Raw genomic sequence first — 18,408 nt, forward strand, 5'->3', positions numbered from 1 at the left:
GAGTGAAGGAGTAAAGGAAGGAATGAGGGACTGTACAGACGGACCAGCAAGACAGAGACCTCAGAAGAAATTGAGGCTCTGGCTCTGAGACCTCATGGGCATGGCCTAGTCCTGGCCTTGCTGACCCTCAGTTTCCTCATCTGCAAAATGGGCTCGTAATAGGAGTCACCCTCATGGGAGGTGTTGTGTCTCGCAGGTCAGAGAACCCCCTAGGTAGCTAGTAAACTATCTGTTAAAGGAGAGAGGAAGTTAGTTAGTTAGGCAGAGGTTCAGCTTTGGAGACCTGTCTGCCCAGGGGACAATGATTAAGCTTGTCTTAGTCACCTTTAATCTGCATTCATTCATTCAGCAAATATATCTTGAGCAGCTACTATGTGCCAGGCCCTGTTCTAGGCATCAGGGACTCAGCAGTGATCAGAGGAGAGTCCCTGCCCTCCTAGGGCTTTCATCGGTGTGACATCATACCACACGCAGTGCCTCGAGGCTACTCTGTGAGGCTCTGATACCCACAATGATCAAGCAACCAAGTGGTGAGTACTGTGATTAGCTCCCTTTTACAAGTAAGGAAATGGAGGCTCAGATAGGTCAAGTGATTTTCCAGGGGTCACACAGTTCCTGTGGCAAAGCCAAGATTCAAAGTCTAAGCCCATCTGCCTCCCAGTTCGTCCCACAGCGTCATCCTGCCCTGCTGAGTTCCAAGGGGCACAACATTCAGAAGGATGGCTTCAAAGGGATGAACTCCAATGGAACAGACAGTTGGAAGAGCAGACAGTTGGAATTCTAGCCACATTCCTTTCCTGTTGAGTTGTGACCTCAGCTGGGTCTCTTGGTGTCTTGGAGTCTCAGTTTGCTCATCTGTGAAGTGGAGCTAACCAAAAGCTTACCTCAAATGAGAGATTAACGTGAAAGTACTCAGCATATGGTCGGAATTGGGTTGATGTCAACCCTCGCTTCCTTTCTCCTAGGACTCCTTTCTTCTAGTTTATTCATCTGGGAATGGAGATAATACCGTGTAACTTCTAGCATTATTATTTGGATTAAAAAGAGAAAGTGCAGTGTAAAGTGTATCAGTGGGGAGAGGTTGCGGCAGATGGTAGGATTTTAGGCATTAGAGTTAGCTGTAATTCCAAGCAGTTAACCCCAGAGACAGTGGGCCTACTATTGGCATAGGCAGGTGGGGAGGCGAGCTGGGGCAGACAGAGGATCCCAAACTGGTTTTCTGCTGCCTCGGGCTCCCCCGACTCCTGCCCAATTCACTCATCGTGGGTGTCTGCCCCTTCATTGATTTGGCAAACTCAGGACTTTTGCTGCTAGGAATGGGATGGAAGAATGTATACATGGATAGGTGGGGGTCCTGTCCCCTCTGGGCCTTAGTCTCTCTGCCTGTCCTGACAGCTTTCCCAGAGATGACGAGAGACGGAAATAAGGCAGTGAGAAAACCTTTTCCAAAGGCGAGGTCCCTATAGAGTCATGAGCCCTGGCCTCCAAGCCAGGAAGTCTGGGATTCAGTACCTGCTCTGTCTGGACCTCTCTGGGCCTCATCTTCCCCCGCTGTCAATGGAAGGAGTGTTAATGACAATAACAATGCAGCTGCCATTTATTGAGTACTTATTATGTGAGACCTTGCACAAAAGGGCCCTTCAGTCTCAGCTGCTCAAACCAGGCACTGTGCTGAACTCTTGAATTATCACATTTCATCTTCACAGCAGCCCTTTGGGCTAGGAGCTGTTATTTTATTTTTTATTTATTTATTTTTCTTTCCTAACCACTACACCACCAGGGATGTTATTTTACTTTTCAATTTAAAGCATAAGGCCAGGTGTTGTGGCTCACAGCTGTCATCCCAGCACTTTGGGAGGCTGAGGCAGGAGAATCGCTTAAGGCCAAGATTGAGGCAGCCTGGGCAACACAGAGCCCCATCTCTACAAAAAGAAAAAAAATTAGCTGGGCATGGTGGCAGGTGTCTATTGTTCCAGCTACTTGGGAGGCTAAGGGAAGAAGATTGCTTGAGCCTGGGAGTTCAAGGTTGCAATGAGCTCTCATTGCACCCCACCCCTCCAGCCTAGGTAATCAGGCTGAGAGACACCTTGTCTCTACAATAATAATAATAATCACCAAAGCACGACTGTATAGTACACTAAATAATTATGGAGCAAAATAGGTAAACCCCTTTCAGGTGGTAGTAATTATTACCCCCATTTGACAGGTGAGAAAACTGAGGCTCAGAGAGGAGAAGTGACTTGCTCAAGACCACACAGCCAGCAAGTGGCAGGTGGGGATCAAAATATAGATTGGGTGATGTCCTAAAACTACAAAATCTACTTTGGGGCTGTGATTGTTCTCTAGGAGAGGGCTGGGCCAGGGAGAAGGAGGTCCTAAGGTTTTGAAGCCTACCATCTCTTGGGCTGGAGCTAAGTAGCATTGTGCCCCAGGCAAGGCTGAGGTGAGGGAAGAAGGCCCTGAAGCCTCCTGGGGCAGGGACTTCATGTCCTTGAACTACTACTGGATGTCAGACCCTCTGCTAAACATTGTTATGTGAATTTAATCCTCATGACATCCCCATGTTGCAACAAGGAAACTGAAGCTCAGGCAGGGCAACAACTCATCCAAGGTCACCAAGCCTGGAAGTGTTATTGAGTTGTAATTTACATGCCATACAACTCAGCTTTTTGAAGTGTACAGTTCAGTGGTTTCTTAGTGTTTCAGAGTTGTACAGACATCACCGTTATCTATTCCAGAACATATTCATCACCCCAAAAAGAACCTCATACCCATTAGCAGTTACCAGCCCCCTCCTCCCAGCCCCTGGCAACTAATCTGCTCTCTGTCTCTATGGATGTGCCTGTTCTGGGCATTTCATATAAATAGAATCCTACCATACGTGGCCTTTTGCATCTGCATCATGCGTGCTCTTAACCATTAAGCAACACTATCTCATGTGGCTCCCACCCCAGGGATGGGGACCTTTGGAAATGAATCCGTGGAACCTCAGAGGGGTGTTAGTGTGCACCATTGGCATTCCTCTAGTCAAGGGTTTGAAGAATGACCAAGTGATTGCTGTGGCCATACTGGGGCCCGGTGAGTCATCCCAGCCCTGCCCTGCCTTGGCGATGTGAGCATGAGGAGGACACCTCCTGTGTGGGGCTGGGGGTGAGAGTGGCAGAACACTGGGGCTCTGTCTGCCCTGGACAGGCAGCCACTGTGCAGCAAACAGGAAGCGGGCTGGGCCGAGACCTGCTAGGTAAACACGGCCTAGCCAGGGAAGGTGCCGGGCATGGCGTGATGCCTCCTGCTGCTGCCCGCCAGGGGCCTGAGAGCCATGGGCAGCCTGGCAGGCAGCAGGTTTAGCCCGGCCAAGGCGCTGAGCTCCCAGCCATCTGTGTGCAGTGGTGGCTGCTCTGTGGTGGTGGCCGGAGTCCACCTCCTGGGCTGTGGGTCCAGCTGCTGTGCCTTCCCATAAGCCATATACCTTCCCTGGTCCTTTGTTATTTTGTCATTATTACTATTGACAATATTAATAATATACTGCTACTCATGATGCTAACAGCGGCCATCCCTTTCTGAGTGCTCTGTGCCAGGGCTCAGTGATTTGGACACTTTATCTCATTTGACTCTCATGATAGTCCCCTGGGCTAGGTGCTATGATCATCACCATTTTTCAGGAAGGTCAGTGGTGACACGCCCAGGGTCACATAGCTGGTGAATTGGTGGTTGGTCTCCAGGGACTCCCCACCATTTCCTTCCCCCACCTCATTTTTCTTCCAGCCCTCCTCCTGCCCTTCCCTCCCAGGGTCCCCTCATCCTTGTAAAGTGTCCATCAGAGGCAGAGGTCCTGGGGACATGCAGGTTTTAATCCCACTTCCCCCTCTCTGGGACAGGGCAACCCCACACTGGTGACTATGCTTCTCTGAAAGGTGAGGGGTTGGATGGGTGTGGTACTTTCTCTCCAGCACCAGTAAACCTTAGGGTCCTTGAACTCTAGTCCCTTCCCTGCCTGCTTGGCCCCTCCAAGACCTGGGGTGGCTGGCACTCACTGTTGTGCTTATTCCAGAGTACTGCAGGAGGTGGGGGGCACACAGATTGGCCAGCAAGCCCCAGGGTGAGGAGCGGAGGGTGCACACTAGGTCTGGGAGCCTAGCACCCTCCCATGGGTTTCTTCTACACGTCTTCACCCCCATCTTTCCTTCCTTCTTACCTTTCTTCTACCAAGCCGCACCATTCCTCCACATACCCTGTGCTTGCCCCATCACACCTCCATCCTTGCTACCTCCTCTGCCCTTTCTCTCATTCAAAATCACCCCCCTCCTCATGGCCTCTCCCTGTCCCATCGGGATTCATGCTGCTTCCCCCTTCTGCACCCTCCCAGAACTTTGGAGGTCCCTGGTCTTATATAGTCTAAGAAAACAAATACCCATTGATGCTCCCTTCTGGCTCCGCATGGTGCTAACTGCTGGGGACCTGGGGGACACAAAGTAGTCCCTACCTCATGGAACTAAAACTCTACATCAAAGAACAGAGATGAATAGAAGAATAATATAAGTGAACATCAAAGTTTAATAATGACAGTATCATAAAGGGAAGCATGTGTTGCTTTGAGAGTGACAAGGGAGCTGGTTTAGACTGGGATCCAAGAAGGCCACTTGGGGAAGTGCCATCTAAGATGAGGCCTGAGAGTAAGGGGGAGCCAGCCAGTGAAGAAAGGGCATTCCAGGCAGAGGGAACAGCCCAGGCAAAGACCTGGAGCAGGGAGAAGCCATCTGCCTGCCCTTCCAGACTGTGAGTTCACTCAAGTTCCACTCCCAGGTTTTACTCTTTTATGTTTCCCTTGAGACATAAAAGACCTGCGAACAGGTGGAACTCAACTGTTGAAGTGAATTGATCCCAGAAGGGAAAGAGTCTGGAGAAACCAGCTCCCTGAAATCCTTCCCCCTAGGTAGAGTTGCCTGCATGCCCAAACTTGTGCCCAGACTTAAGCAGCTTTCCTTGATCATGTAATCAGGAGGATGGGATTTGACAAATATATGCCAGGGTTTCCATGAGATCAGGCAAAGCCTCTGGTAACCTCGAGGATGGGTCCCTCCTTCCAGCCTTCATGAGCAGGAGGCAGGAGGATGGAGTCCAAGAGCTCCATCTCTGTTGAATCTGGGATTCTCAGAGAGAAGGTACCTGTCGTGCAGTTTGCAGTTTATTGAGGGCTTACTCTGTGCCACACATGGGATTCAGCTGATGGACTCACAGCACTCCTCTTAAGAGCCCCATGCGCAGGTGAGGAGAGTGAGCTCAGAGAGGCTAAGCAACTTGTTCAAGCTCACCAGCTAATGAGCAGTGGTCCTGGGATCTGACCCTCTCGTCTCATGTCAAGTCACACGCTTTTTCTGTGCCCCACCGGCTCAGCAGGACACGAGAACAGAAAGGCTATGTTCCTAGAAAGCCTGGGACCCCTGTCCAGGGCAGAAAGGAAAGCTTGTTGACCCCGGCTCAGCCCTGTATCTCTTCATCCAGCTCAGGACCCCCTCACACCTTAACTCAGCCACCCCTGAACCCTTCTGGTCTACATGAGTCTGGACACCTCCGGACGTGACTCTGCTCCTTGTTTTGTCTTGTTTATCCTGTTTCCCCACCAGAAGGCCAGGCCACCCAGGAGGGATTTATATCCATTTTGTTGACGTGTGTTCCCAGTGCCTAGCACAGTGCCTGCCACAGTAGGTGCTCAGTAATTATTTGTGGAATAAGTGAATAGATGACTGGTTTCTACTCCTGCTCCCTGGGTCCTGAGACCCAGGTCATTCTCCCCACTCTACCATAGCCACCAACTGCGTGTGGACCACCGTCTAGTATATATATATACACAAACAGGGTGTCCGTAAAGTTCATGTGCAATTTAAAAAATCGCACATGAACTTTATGGACACTGGGTATATATATATATATTTATATTTATTTTATTATTTTATTATTCTCAAAAATAGGCCTTGGGTGCTTAAAACAAGAACATTTGAAACTGCTGCTTAGAGTGAATGCAGCTGTGTGGGATGTTCACACTCACACACCAATGTCCTTGGCTCACCCCCAAGGCACACCTAGTGCCAGCTGGGAGCTGCTCGCTTCACAAGCACTCTCTGTAGGAGGTATCAGTGAGCTGGTGGGGGGCACAAAGTTCCCCCGATGCCTGCTCACGATGGCCACAAGCACATGCATGCACCCAGGGAGAAAGAAGAAACGTACACAACGGTCACACACAGAGGAGACACATGTGGATCCGCACCCAGACTCGGTTTATCTCCCTGACTGTGCCCTGCCTTCCCTCCTAAGCCTGGCATGAGTCTGGAATGTGTAATAACAGCCTTCAGGGCAAATTAGAACAGGGAGTGAACTCTTTCCCCAACCGCAGAGACCAGGGCAGTGTTTTCAGAGGGAATTGCCCCAGAGCAGTGGAGCTGGCTCTGTGTGTGTGTGTGTGGCGTATGTGTGGGTATATGCAAGCTGGTGTGCGCACACTCTTGGGTGGTGTGATGTGTAAGGAGCCTGGGGTTTGGAGTCCAGGGTATTTCTTCAAGGCCATTTGCTCCCTGGTGGCCTCTTTATGGGAGCCTCTGTATAGGAGCAGTAACCTCCATTTGCTCACCATGTTCTTGGGGGATTAGATCAGAGAGAGGCCAGGAGGGGTTTGGTGGGTGTTAACCAAAATGCCAGGCTTAGCTCTGCTATGTGCATCGTGTGTGGGGATAGGGAAGTGGGGGAGGACAGCCAGGTCAGGACCAAATCATGCTGATGATGACGATTAAATTTGACAACAACCAATACTTATCAAGTGTTTATTAGATGCCCAAGGGATACTTGATCTGTCTCATCTCATAGGAGCCCTACAATGTAGGGGCTGTTATTGTAGCCTCTGTTTTACAGGTAGAGAAACTGAGGCTCAGGGAGATTAGAATGGGCTGATAGTAATAATTCTTACCTCTCAGGGTGGTCGTGAATGTTGAATGAGGTGCTGGAAGGGCTTGGCATGGTATCTGGCACCCAGAACCCATGCAGTCAATAGCCTAGGTAGCCTGGGCTCTGCAGCTGACATTCAGAATTGAAATCCTACCACTGCCACCAACCTGTTTTGTGGCCTCAGGCAAGTCACTTATCCTCCTGAGCCTCAGTTTCCTCATGTATAAAATGGGAATGCTAACAGTACCTCCAGGGCAGGGTTTTGAAACTTCAGCCTTATTGACATTTTGGGCTGGATCATTCTTTGAGGTACACGGCTGTCCTGTGCCTTGAAGGATGTTAGTGGCATCCCCTGACCTTGACCTACTAGGTGCCAGCAGCACTCTCTCTTCCCCATACAACCAAACATGTTATCAGATTTTAAATGTCCCTGTTTGGGGGGTGCAGGACCAGCCCCATTGAGAACCACTGGTGTGGGGTCCCCTCAAGGATTGCAAAGCACTTAGCCCTGTCCTGGCACAGAAGGAGTAACACGGTTACAGTGATGATGGCGATTTATTTTGAAATTATTATTTTATTCTCACTAGAATGCTGACCTCAATCATTATGTGACTTGCTTGTGGCCATGCATCAGCCAATGAGGTTGCGAATAGCTGAGAGGGGATTTGAACCTGGGGCTAGCTGACTCTAAAACCCCCCATGTTGGAGCTGCCAGAAACCTGGGATGCTGTCCAGGTTGGAGTTCCTTAGGGGAGGAGGTGCAGGCAATGGGTCCAGGTCTCCCTCTCCTACCTGGCAGATGGATGGGGCCTGATGTCGCCAGAGGTCCTGCCAGGTGCTGCCATTGAGTGGGTGCCTCATATACCTGAGGACCCCAGGAGGAGGCGTGGTCATTGCAGTTTTATAGATGGGGTGATTTGCACAAAGTCACATAGCTGCTAATTAGCAGGGCCAAGTGAGGAACCAGGTCCGGCTGATTTCAGAAACTGTGTTTCTGATCCTTCCTTTCTCCTTTATAATAATTGACAGCCACCCCATAGAATCCCAGGGGTAGCTCTGGATATGTCTGATCTCATATACCACTGCCTACAACCTGATGAAGAATCTATTGCAATCCATCCACTTTTCAGAGGAGGAAACTGAGGCTAGTGGAATTCGAGTGACTTGGCTAAGGTCACACTACATGTAAATAGCAGAGCTGGGATTAGAACCCAGGCCTGAATGCCTCCAAAGTCCAGGTTCTCTCTCTCTGTTGGTGTCGGCAGAGAGCTAGCCCTGCCAGGAACTTGGATCCTCTGGGCATACTGTTACATTCTCCAGACCTTTTGTGGCATCCCGCCTCTCTGGTCCAAGCCTTCTCTCCTGGAAGCCACAGAACAAACAAGGTGGGAACCAGTTTATTTGTTCTTCTACATACATGTCAGGCAGGGAGGAGGAGACATACAAGAGAGGGCTTTTCAGAAGTGCCTAGCCTCCCTCCAGGGATGGTCAGAGTTCCAGGAAACTTGCCATCGGTGCCCCCACCTGGCCAACAGTGTGCTGCAGAGGGCAAGGGGCTGGGGGTGGCCAGCAGGGCCTTGTCCCTCCCGTGTCCTTGCTCCTGGCTAAGCGTTGTGCCTGGAAGCCAGAGAGACCTGCTTCAAGTCCAGCCCTGCCCCCCACAAGCTGCACGACTGCCTCTCCTGAAAGCCCACTTTCCTCATCTGAGAAATGGGAACCAATGACACTTTTTTGAAGTTGTCCATTTGGCGCCTAAGGTGCTGGGAACTCAGGGGTGAACATGACAGATATATTTGCTACCTCCTACTATCCTGACACTCACAGCCTGGGAATTACCTATCCTGGAAGCGACTAGGATAAAACCTCCAAGGAGAGAGGTGTGGAGCCTGACAGTGAGTGTGGGAGGGTCAGGGAGGACTTCCTGGAGGAAAAGACAATTGAGCTGGCACAAAAGTGGGTAGGAGTTAACCAAGCAAAAAAGAGAGGGAAAGGACCAGCACTTTGCACTGGGGAGCAGAGTTTGTGTATGGCAGGAAGTCCACGAATGTCCTGGAGCCTCAGTTTCCTATTCTATAAAATGGGGATCATCCAGATGGCATTAGATGAGGACTAGGGGTCCACACAGGAGGTTCGTATGTATTTTCTGAGCACCTCCTATGCCTGGAGCAGATGGTTAATGGTTCTGCTTCAGTAGGTGCTTACTATGTGCTGGGTGCTGCACTGTCCACTGGGATGGGTGTTCTCTGCAAGTTTTCTGTGGGAGGCTTAGGCATCCCCATTTCACAGATGGGGAAACTGGGTCTGTGCAATGTCAACTAGGCTAACATTATGCAGTGGCTAAATGTGGAGCCTGGATTTGAACCCTGCTCCATGGGGCTCCAAATCTGGCTTGGTGGGTCAGTTATAGGCCCTAGGCTGTAGGTTTGGAGACCCAGTGTGACTCTGAGGCCTGTCCTCTTCCCACTAATGCCCAGGGTAGTTGGACCTGAGGCCAGCTTGTGTTTTCAGGTTCCTGAAAGAAGCTCTTGTTGCAGTTCCTGCCTGGGGCTGGCAGCCAACCACATTTGGGAGTGGCCACCCCGTGCCCCTGTCATTACAACGGTGGCTTTGAAGCAGCTGGCAGCAGTGCTACTTGTCCATGTGAGAGGGGGCTTCCTGGAGTCCCCACCACTGGCCGAGCTCTGCCTGACTCCCTCTCGTTCCCTTGCAGGCTGAGCAGTGAATACAGGTCTGGGGCCCACATGGCAGATTCCAGTGAAGGCCCCCGTGCAGGGCCTGCGGAGGTGGCTGAGCCCCCTGGGGATGACGGCAGCACCCCTGGTGGGGAGGCCTTCCCCCTTTCCTCCCTGGCCAATCTGTTTGAGGGAGAGGATGGCTCTCCTTCGCCACCGGCAGATGTGGGTCGCCCTCCTGGGCCAGGTGATGGTCGACCGAACCTGCGCATGAAGTTCCAGGGCGCCTTCCGCAAGGGGGTGCCCAACCCCATCGACCTGCTGGAGTCCACCCTGTATGAATCCTCCGTCGTGCCTGGGCCAAAGAAAGCACCCATGGACTCGCTGTTTGACTATGGCACCTATCGTCACCACCCCAGCGACAACAAGCGGTGGAGAAGGAAGGTCATAGAGTGAGTATTGCTGACTGCTTGTGCAGTGGTGTCCCCCTCTGTGCTGGATCCATCTGTCCACTCATCCATCCATCATCCATCCACCTATCATTCATCTATCCACTCATCCATCTCTTATCCTTCATTCATCCATCATCCATACGTCCATTCATACTCTTTCATCTACTCATCCATCACCTGTCATCCATCCATCCATTACTCATCACCTATCCATCATCCATCTGTCCATCATCTATCATATATCCACTATCCATCCATCTATCCATCATCCATCATTCATCCATACATCTATTTTCCATCCATCATCCATCTATCCATCTGTCCATCATCCATAATCTATCCATTATCTGACCATCATCCATACGCTCGTCCATCTACTCATCCATCCATCCATCCTTCTATCCATCATTCATCTTCCATCAGCCATCATCTATCCATGCCACCATCCATTTATCATACATCCATCTACCCATCTTTTCATTTGTCTGTTTATCTATACTCTATCTATCCACCTACTCATTTATATACAATGGTTTACTCATCTATCTCTACATTCATTCATCTGCTTTTTTAATCCACCTATCCTTATATACCCCCATCCATTTACTTGTCTGTCCATCTATCTACTTACATGGCCAGCCATTTGTTCATTATCATCCACTTATTTATACCGCGATTTACCCCTCCATCCATTCATTCATTCATCATCTATGCACCCATTCATCCAGATACCCAACTTTCCACTGTCTATCCATTTGTCCAATCCATCTACCCATCATCCATGCATCAAAATCCATGTATCTGTCTACCCATTCATCTGTCATCTATCTCTCCATCCATACACCCATACAACCAATCTTCCATTCATCTACCATTTACTCACCCAAATATCCATTTATCCTATTTACCCACTGTTTCTATTCATCTAGCCATTCAACTATCTATCAAACTATTTGTCGTTCATTTATCCATTACCTATCTAATGCTTGATTACTTGCCTGCCTTCCTTCCTTCTTTCTTTTCTCTCTCTTTTTTTTTTTTTTTTTTTGAGACAGAGCCTCAAGCTGTTGCCCTGGGTAGAGTGCCGTGAGCACTCTCAGGGTGAGTGAGCACTCTCTCACAGTATGTGAGCTCACAGCTCACAGCAACCTCCAACTACTGGGCTTAAATGATTCTCTTGCTGGGCGGCGCCTGTGGCTCAGTCGGTAAGGCACCGGCCCCATATACCGAGGGTGGCGGGTTCAAACCCGGCCCCGGCCAAACTGCAACCAAAAAATAGCTGGGCGTTGTGGCGGGCGCCTGTAGTCCCAGCTACTCGGGAGGCTGAGGCAAGAGAATCGCTTAAGCCCAGGAGTTGGAGGTTGCTGTGAGCTGTATGATGCCACGGCACTCTACCCGAGGGCCATAAAGTGAGACTCTGTCTCTACAAAAAAAAAAAAAAAAATGATTCTCTTGCCTCAGCCTCTCAAGTAGCTGGGACTACAGGCGCCCGCCACAACGCCCGGCTATTTTTTGGTTGTAGTTGTCATTGTTGTTTGGCAGGCCTGGATTCAAACACACCAGCTCTGGTGTATGTGGCTGGTGCCTTAGCCGCTTGAGCTACAGGTGCTGAGCCTTTTTTCTCTCTTTCTAACTACCAGTTCATTTCTCCAGCTGTCTGTCCATTCACTTGTTCATTCACTCATTTATTTGCTTAGTCACTAATGCATTCATTCATTTTCTCATCTTTTCACCATTTTCCCATCTATTCATCTATTCATCCACCCATACATCCATCCATTTATCCATCTACCTTCTTCTCTTGGCATACACCCAGCTGCCCCTCCTGGCCTTCTCCAAATATCACCTTCATTCCTGGGCATCTAGTGGTTTCCCTGGGACTTTGAAAGAGTCAGAAGCCCTCCCTCAAAGGAGGACTGGCTGAAAGAAAAGAAGAGTGGGGAGAAGCCCTTGGAGATGAGGGAACAGCATGTGGCCCCTATGATGCATTTTTTGCCAGGCCTAGCTGGGGACAGGGAGCCTCTGCTTTCCCAGACCACCTTGTCTGGATATCATCCTTCCCCCAGTGAGTTCTGCTGAGTCCTGCAGCCAGGACTCTAGACTGATAGGCATTTGCTGGGTGTCTGCGTGTGGTTTGTGTGGCATTCTTTAAACCCAGACACCCAGGGCTCTGTTTCCAGCATGGCCCTGTCACCTACAAATCCTCTACCTTGTGAGACTGAGCCCTCTCTCCAGGGACTTCTGCAAGCTTTCAGAAATTTGGGCATGGGGGTGTGTGGCTTAATAGTCTCACGGCCACGGAGCCTCCACTCCTGCTGAGCAAGTGTAGCCAGCATGTGATCCTATCTACGTCCCAACCCTGCTGTCCCTAAAGTACCCTGAATTGACCCAGTCTGACACGGGCCCCTTTCCTCAGCTACTTCCTGAAAACCCCTTTGTGTGTGTGTCATGGAGGATGGTCCTGAAGTCTGAAGGTGTCTTGTAACTGCCCAGTCCTACCCTGTCTCTCTCCCTTGCTGCTCTTACATGGAGTCCATGCACCGTCTCAATCCTTGCTCAGTCGGGAGCTATCCCCTTTGTAAACTGAGTCTCTGATTCACTTGTGGACATTTCTTGAGTGCTCATTATGTGCCAGGCAGTGGGGTTGGCCCTGTGAGCTGGGTCAGTTTCTTCCCCTATCGTGGCACCTTTAGTTTAGTGGGTAAGACAGGCAATAAGTAAGGGAATGAGCACATGAATGTGCAATGGGAGTTGGGGGAGGAGCTGAGGTTGGAGGGGAAAGGATACAGGAATGGTAATCCAGGAGGGCTTCTTGGAGGAGTCAACATTTGAGCCCAAAGCTAGGGGCTGAGATGGGGCAGCCGAAGAGATGGGGAAGGGGTGTCCCAGATGGAGAGAGATGTGAATGCTAGGGCTGGAGGGGCCATCTGCAGCCTCTACAACTTCTGTTCAGAGGTGCCCAGGTGTCCCCCATCACTCTGTCCGCAGGTCCTCCGGGGTCCTTTTGGAAGCTGGTGGGCTCCATGTCTTCCCTTCCTTTCCTCAAGCCCTCCTCCCCACCCAAGGCAGGCAGAGCCATGCAGGTTATCTCAGGTGTGGCTAAGCTCCTGAGGTCTCCAGAGACCCCAAAGGATGCGCTAGTGAGGTCTAGTGGGGGTAGTATTTTATTTTTGACTTAAAGGTCAAAGTTTAGGAGCAAATAAAGAAGGGGCTTCCCAGGTTCCCTCATTAGAGTGTGTATCAGTTTTCGCGCCCCTGTTGACAAGAGAGCCCCTCTTATCCTACCTTTAGTGCCAAAGACCCCCCTCCCAGTGCCCTCTCTGGCACTTGCCTTGAGGTAGAAAGTTTGAGCCCTGGGCAGAGGAAGGCCAGAGAGTGGATGTCTCCTTCTTGTGGTGTGATATGCTAGGTACAGCCAGATGCCAGCTTTATCTGCCCTCGCAGCCCCATCCCATCCAGCCTTGCATTCTGACCTGGCCTCAGTTTCCCTGGCTGCATTCCTGCTTCCCCTCTGGCCCCACTTCCTCTTTTCAGGGTTTACTCTCTGCTCCTTTCCTCTCTGTTCTTCTCACTCCCTTACTCTGCTTCCATCTTTCTGTCTATCCTTTCACTCAGTTCACGATTCCTTCTGTACCCCAAGGTGTACCAAGCACTGGGCCAAGTGAGAACTTGACAGAGAAAGGGGACTTCTGGGTGGCGCTGTGGCACAGTGAGTAGGGCGCCGGCCCCATATGCCGAGGGTGGCGGGTTCAAACCCAGCCCTCGCCAAACTGCAACAAAAAAATAGCCGGGTGTTGTGGCGGGTGCCTGTAGTCCCAGCTACTCGGGAGGCTGAGGCAAGAGAATCGCTTAAGCCCAGGAGTTGGAGGTTGCTGTGAGCTGCGTGAGGCCACGGCACTCTACCCGAGGGCGGTACAGTGAGCCTCTGTCTCTACAAAAAAAAAAAAAAAAATAGAAAGGGGACTTCTGCCCTCATGGTGACCCCAGGCTACCTCTTTCTCTTTCAGGCCTGGCACACAATAGGTTCCCAAATAATGTTTGACGAATAACTGAATGTCTCCAAACCCTCCTTCTTTTAGTGTCTGTTTTTGGACTTTCTCTGTCATTGTCTTCTTCCACCTGCTCTGTAGCTCAGCTCCAGACATACAGTATCATGAGCTCAGCTCACTGATATTGGTAATATCAGCTAACATTTGTGGCAGGCCCTGAGCGAGTACCTATGAGCTTGGCCTTGTTTGTCTCAAATGTTTGTTGAATAAATAACTTAATGAGTGAGTTATGGAATGAATGAATGAGATGCTTTATCATCTAGAGTTTCTTTTTTTTTTTGAGGCAGAGTCTCACTCTGTTGCCAGGCTACAGTGCTGTGGCCTCGGCCTAGCTTACAGCAACCTCAAACTCCTGGGTTTGAGTGATCTGTCTGCATTAGCCTCTGGAGTAGCTGGTACTATAGGCACCTGCCACAGTGACCAGCTAATTTTTCTATTTTTAGCTCTTGCTCAGGCTGGTCTTGGATCCTGAGCTCAAGGGATCCTCTCAGCTCAGCCTGGCAGAGTGCTGTGATTATAGGTGTGATCCACCACACCCAGCCTGCTTTACTTTTTAGTCTGCTTCTCCTGCTTTCTCTCTGTCTTTGTCTCTTTCAGTCTTTGTCTGCCTTATTAAGTACTCAATAAATGATTAATGGATGGGTGAGTGGGTGAGTGGATGGATAGATGAATGGATGATAGGGAGAGGGGTGGGTGGGTGAGTGAGAGGATAAACGGATAGATAGATGGGTGAGTAGATGGACGGATGAATGAATGGGTGGAAGTATAAGTGGTTGGATGGATGAGTAGATGGGTGAGTGGACATATTGATGGTGAGTGGATGGATGGGTGGATGGGTAGATGGGTGAGTGGAAGGATAGATGGATGGATGGACAGTTGTATGAATGGGTAGATGGATAGTTGGATGAATAGGGAGGTGGGTGGATGGGTGGGTGGGCTGGCTTGTGTATTCCTTTCTACAGGTACTGGCATTAATTTGCTGGATAAAACATTCCTTGGAGTTTCCAGCTGCCCTTTCCCACTCATTCCGGTCCTCCCTAGAGCTTCAGCTTCCCCCTCAAGACCTGGACCACTGAGGCCAGGGACTGTGGTGCAGGCAGGAGATGAACCCTCCCATCTCCCTGCTTCCCCATCCTCTCCAGGAAGCAGCCGCAGAGCCCCAAAGCCCCCGCCCCCCAGCCGCCACCCATCCTCAAAGTCTTCAACCGGCCCATCCTCTTTGACATCGTGTCCCGAGGCTCCACAGCTGACCTGGATGGGTTGCTCACCTTCCTGCTGACCCACAAGAAGCGCCTGACTGATGAGGAGTTCCGGGGTGAGCCACCCAAGCTGTCACAGCTGACAAGGGTTGGAGGGGATGCCTGGCATTGGGAGCCCCCTTTTCCTCAGCATCTTCCCTTGGGTCAGTGGACTGCATTGGCCTGGACCAGTACTGGATAGGGAGTCTGATCCTGTGTGTCCTTCACTACGTTACTTAACCTCTCTGGGCTTAGGCCACCTACTTACTCATTCGCTTCTCTGGTCTTTATTTATGAAAAGATTAGTGAAGTAGGTAAGCAGAATCCACCCACCTGGATTCAGATCCCAGTTCCACCATTTAAGGAATGTGTGGCCTCTCTGAGAAATAATCGTATAAAATGGGACATAATAGCAGTGTAGACCTGGCCTCCAAGGAGAGCTCATCCCTGGAAGTGCTGCAGAGAGGTCAGGAGGTCCGGACCCCTGTCATCTCAGGGTCTGCCCAACCCCAGGTTTAGGGCATTCTGGCTTTAGGACTCCTCTCCTGAGGCTGAAGCCTGGGCCCAGAGAGCGCACTCTCCAGCCTCCTCCAGGCTTGAAACACCCACTTCAGGGCACCAGCGCCCTCTGCCACCCCAGGCCTTACCTATAAATGGCAAGCTGGCCTGTGAGCTCCTCCAACCAAATCAGCTGTCTACTGTGTGCTGGGCACCAGGTGAGCCACCAGAACTGGCCACATGATGCCACACGTCAGTAGCCAATGTCAGGAATTGCGCATGCGCTACAAAGAAGGCCCTGTCTCAGGAAGGCCGAGGTCTGAAGAAGCTTCAGAGAGGACAGGAGAGGGCATTTCTTGAGACTTCAGCTGCTTTAAATTAAGTACTCAAACAGGGCAATCAAATCTGAGGTAGCTTGTCCACGTATACCTTTACCAACCTGGTTCTTAACACCAAAACAATATAATGCAGTTCATTCTGTCAGAAAAGAATTACTGAGTTTATAAAACATTTATTCGGCCAGGTGCAGGGGCTCACGCCTGTAATCCTGGCACTCTGAGAGGCCCAGGCAGGTGGACTGCTTGAGCTCAGAGTTTGAGACCAGCCTGAGCAAAAGTGAGACCCCTTTCTTTACTAAAAATAGAAAAACTGAGGCAAGAGGATCTCTTGAACCCAAGTTGGAGGTTGCTGTGAGCTATGATGCCACAGCACTCTACCCAGGGTGACAGCTTGAGACTCTGTCTCAAAAAAACATTTGTTTTTCCTGGTGACTGGACAGACTATGTGGCCTCGTTTGGGGCCACAAGCTTACAGTTGAGGGGGGCGACAGGGTTCCTCTGTACCCCAGAGTAATTCAGTGACAGTGCAAATAATTTCATTTGGAGAGAACCCACATTTAAGCCCTGGTCAAATGGCTCGTCAAGTTCACTAGGCAAAAGCTGGAGCCTTGAGGCAGAGCAAATCCCATGAAATGAAGGATGGCGCTTGTGACTTCCGTGCTGCGCTGGGCTTTTCCAGGCTTCCAGCTTCCCCAAGCTCAAGATTGGGGGCGGGAGGCATCTTAGCCTAGTATGAAAAACACCAGAGGAGTGTGTGTCTGTGCATGAGAGTGGGTGGAGAAACTTAAGTTAGGCTTGGGAGTGGGTCCCTGAAATTGTAGTGTATGTATGTGGGTGGGTGTGTAAAGGGAGAATCACCTGAAGCTTGCCATGCAAATTAAGCTTCAGACCCCTCCCCCCCTTTTTTTGCAGTTTTGGCCGTGGCGGGGCTTGAACCCGCCACCCGCGGTATATGGGGCCAGCGCCCTACTCCTTGAGCCACAGGCGCCACCCCTTGCTGTGGTCCTTTCTAAAGCCCTGGACTTAATCCATGACTCACAAAACCTGGATCAGCCCCTGCATGTTTTTCTGGCTAGAGGCCCAAATGATGGTCGAGGAGCCCCCAACCCCAACACACACCACCCGGCGGCGAAGTTTCCCAACCTCTCATTTGGCAATTGGCAATTGCAGGGCCCCTGACCGCGCGCTGCCCTGGGCGGCGCTACTTCGCCACCTGTTGGTCATCTCTGGAACTGCGTGTCCCGCCCCATCTTGGGGAAGAGGCTGCTCCTGGCTTCTCATTCCAGGACTCAGGCTAGCAGCCCGCGGCCCGCGGCCCGCTGCAGTCCTTGTCTGAGGGCGAAGCCCAAATCCAGAGTCTAGTTCCACTTTGGGTTACTTGTGGTTTGGAATTACCTAGGGTGCCCCGTTTGCCTCTTCATTGAATGTTTATTAATTCAGCCAACAGTATTGGGCACCTACCAAATGTTAGGCGCAGTGCTCGGCAGGGGGTGAACCATAGTTTGAGTGAAGCAGACATGATCCTGCCTCAGAGTTGCTCGCAGGCTCCTGGGTGAGACTGGCTTTGATCAAGCAACCACAGAAATAAGCTCACATTAATTTACTATAAACTTTAATGGGTGTTAATAAGAGACCGTATCAGAGGATTTGCCTGGTTGGAGGGAATCTGGGAGAGCTTCCTGGAGGAGGTGACACTTAAGTGAGTCTGAATGAGTTGCAGTGAACCAGGTGGAAAGAGGAGGGAGGAGTGATTCAGAGTGGGGAGGGAGTGAAGAAGGCCCTGTGGCTCTTCAGGACCAGTGTGGAAAAGAAGTGACCATTCTAGCTGCTATGTGGAAGTGGATGAAGGAAGGCCACAGAGGCTGGGGGAAATGAGGAAGGTATCTTGGGCATGAGAGACAGTGGGCTGGGCTGGAGTGGTGGCAGCAGAGGTGGAGATCTGTTGAGGGATTGGGGAAATAGGAAGAAAAATTGATAGGACGTGTGGGGTATGTGTGGCACGTAAGAGAGGGCAAGGAGAGAAAGGTGACACTGAGGCTTTTGGCTGGATCGAGACACCATCCTCTTGAAAGGGGATATATGCAGGCTGGGGTTGGAATTGGGAGGGAAAGGGTGAAGTCAGCGTACAGATTGCAAGTTGCCTGGCCATAGAAAATAATGAGGAAATGAACTGACACCACCTCAAGGCTGGAGCTGAGTGTGCGTGTCTTGGCCATGCACATGGG

At 50.7% G+C, this 18,408-nt stretch overlaps 1 protein-coding gene across 5 annotated transcripts in view; it reads left to right on the top strand.

Annotated features, from left to right (window-relative positions):
• The window catches only part of TRPV4 (transient receptor potential cation channel subfamily V member 4), a 41,998-nt gene that overhangs the window by 4,932 nt on the left and 18,658 nt on the right, over window positions 1-18,408 (top strand). The window contains exons 2-5 of one of the 5 annotated variants that reach the window (XM_053589076.1): window positions 350-530; window positions 8,257-8,321; window positions 9,647-10,060; window positions 15,252-15,424. In XM_053589076.1, the coding sequence (XP_053445051.1) occupies window positions 9,678-10,060; window positions 15,252-15,424 (556 nt within the window). In that variant the 5' untranslated portion in view covers window positions 350-530; window positions 8,257-8,321; window positions 9,647-9,677. Of the gene's footprint in view, window positions 1-349; window positions 531-6,162; window positions 8,322-9,646; window positions 10,061-15,251; window positions 15,425-18,408 lie in introns of those variants that run through there. The other 4 variants (XM_053589073.1, XM_053589075.1, XM_053589071.1 and 1 more) reach the window with 4 other exon arrangements.

This window comes from Nycticebus coucang, chromosome 4 (assembly GCF_027406575.1).
Source record: "Nycticebus coucang isolate mNycCou1 chromosome 4, mNycCou1.pri, whole genome shotgun sequence".
Taxonomy (NCBI): Eukaryota; Metazoa; Chordata; class Mammalia; order Primates; family Lorisidae; genus Nycticebus; species Nycticebus coucang.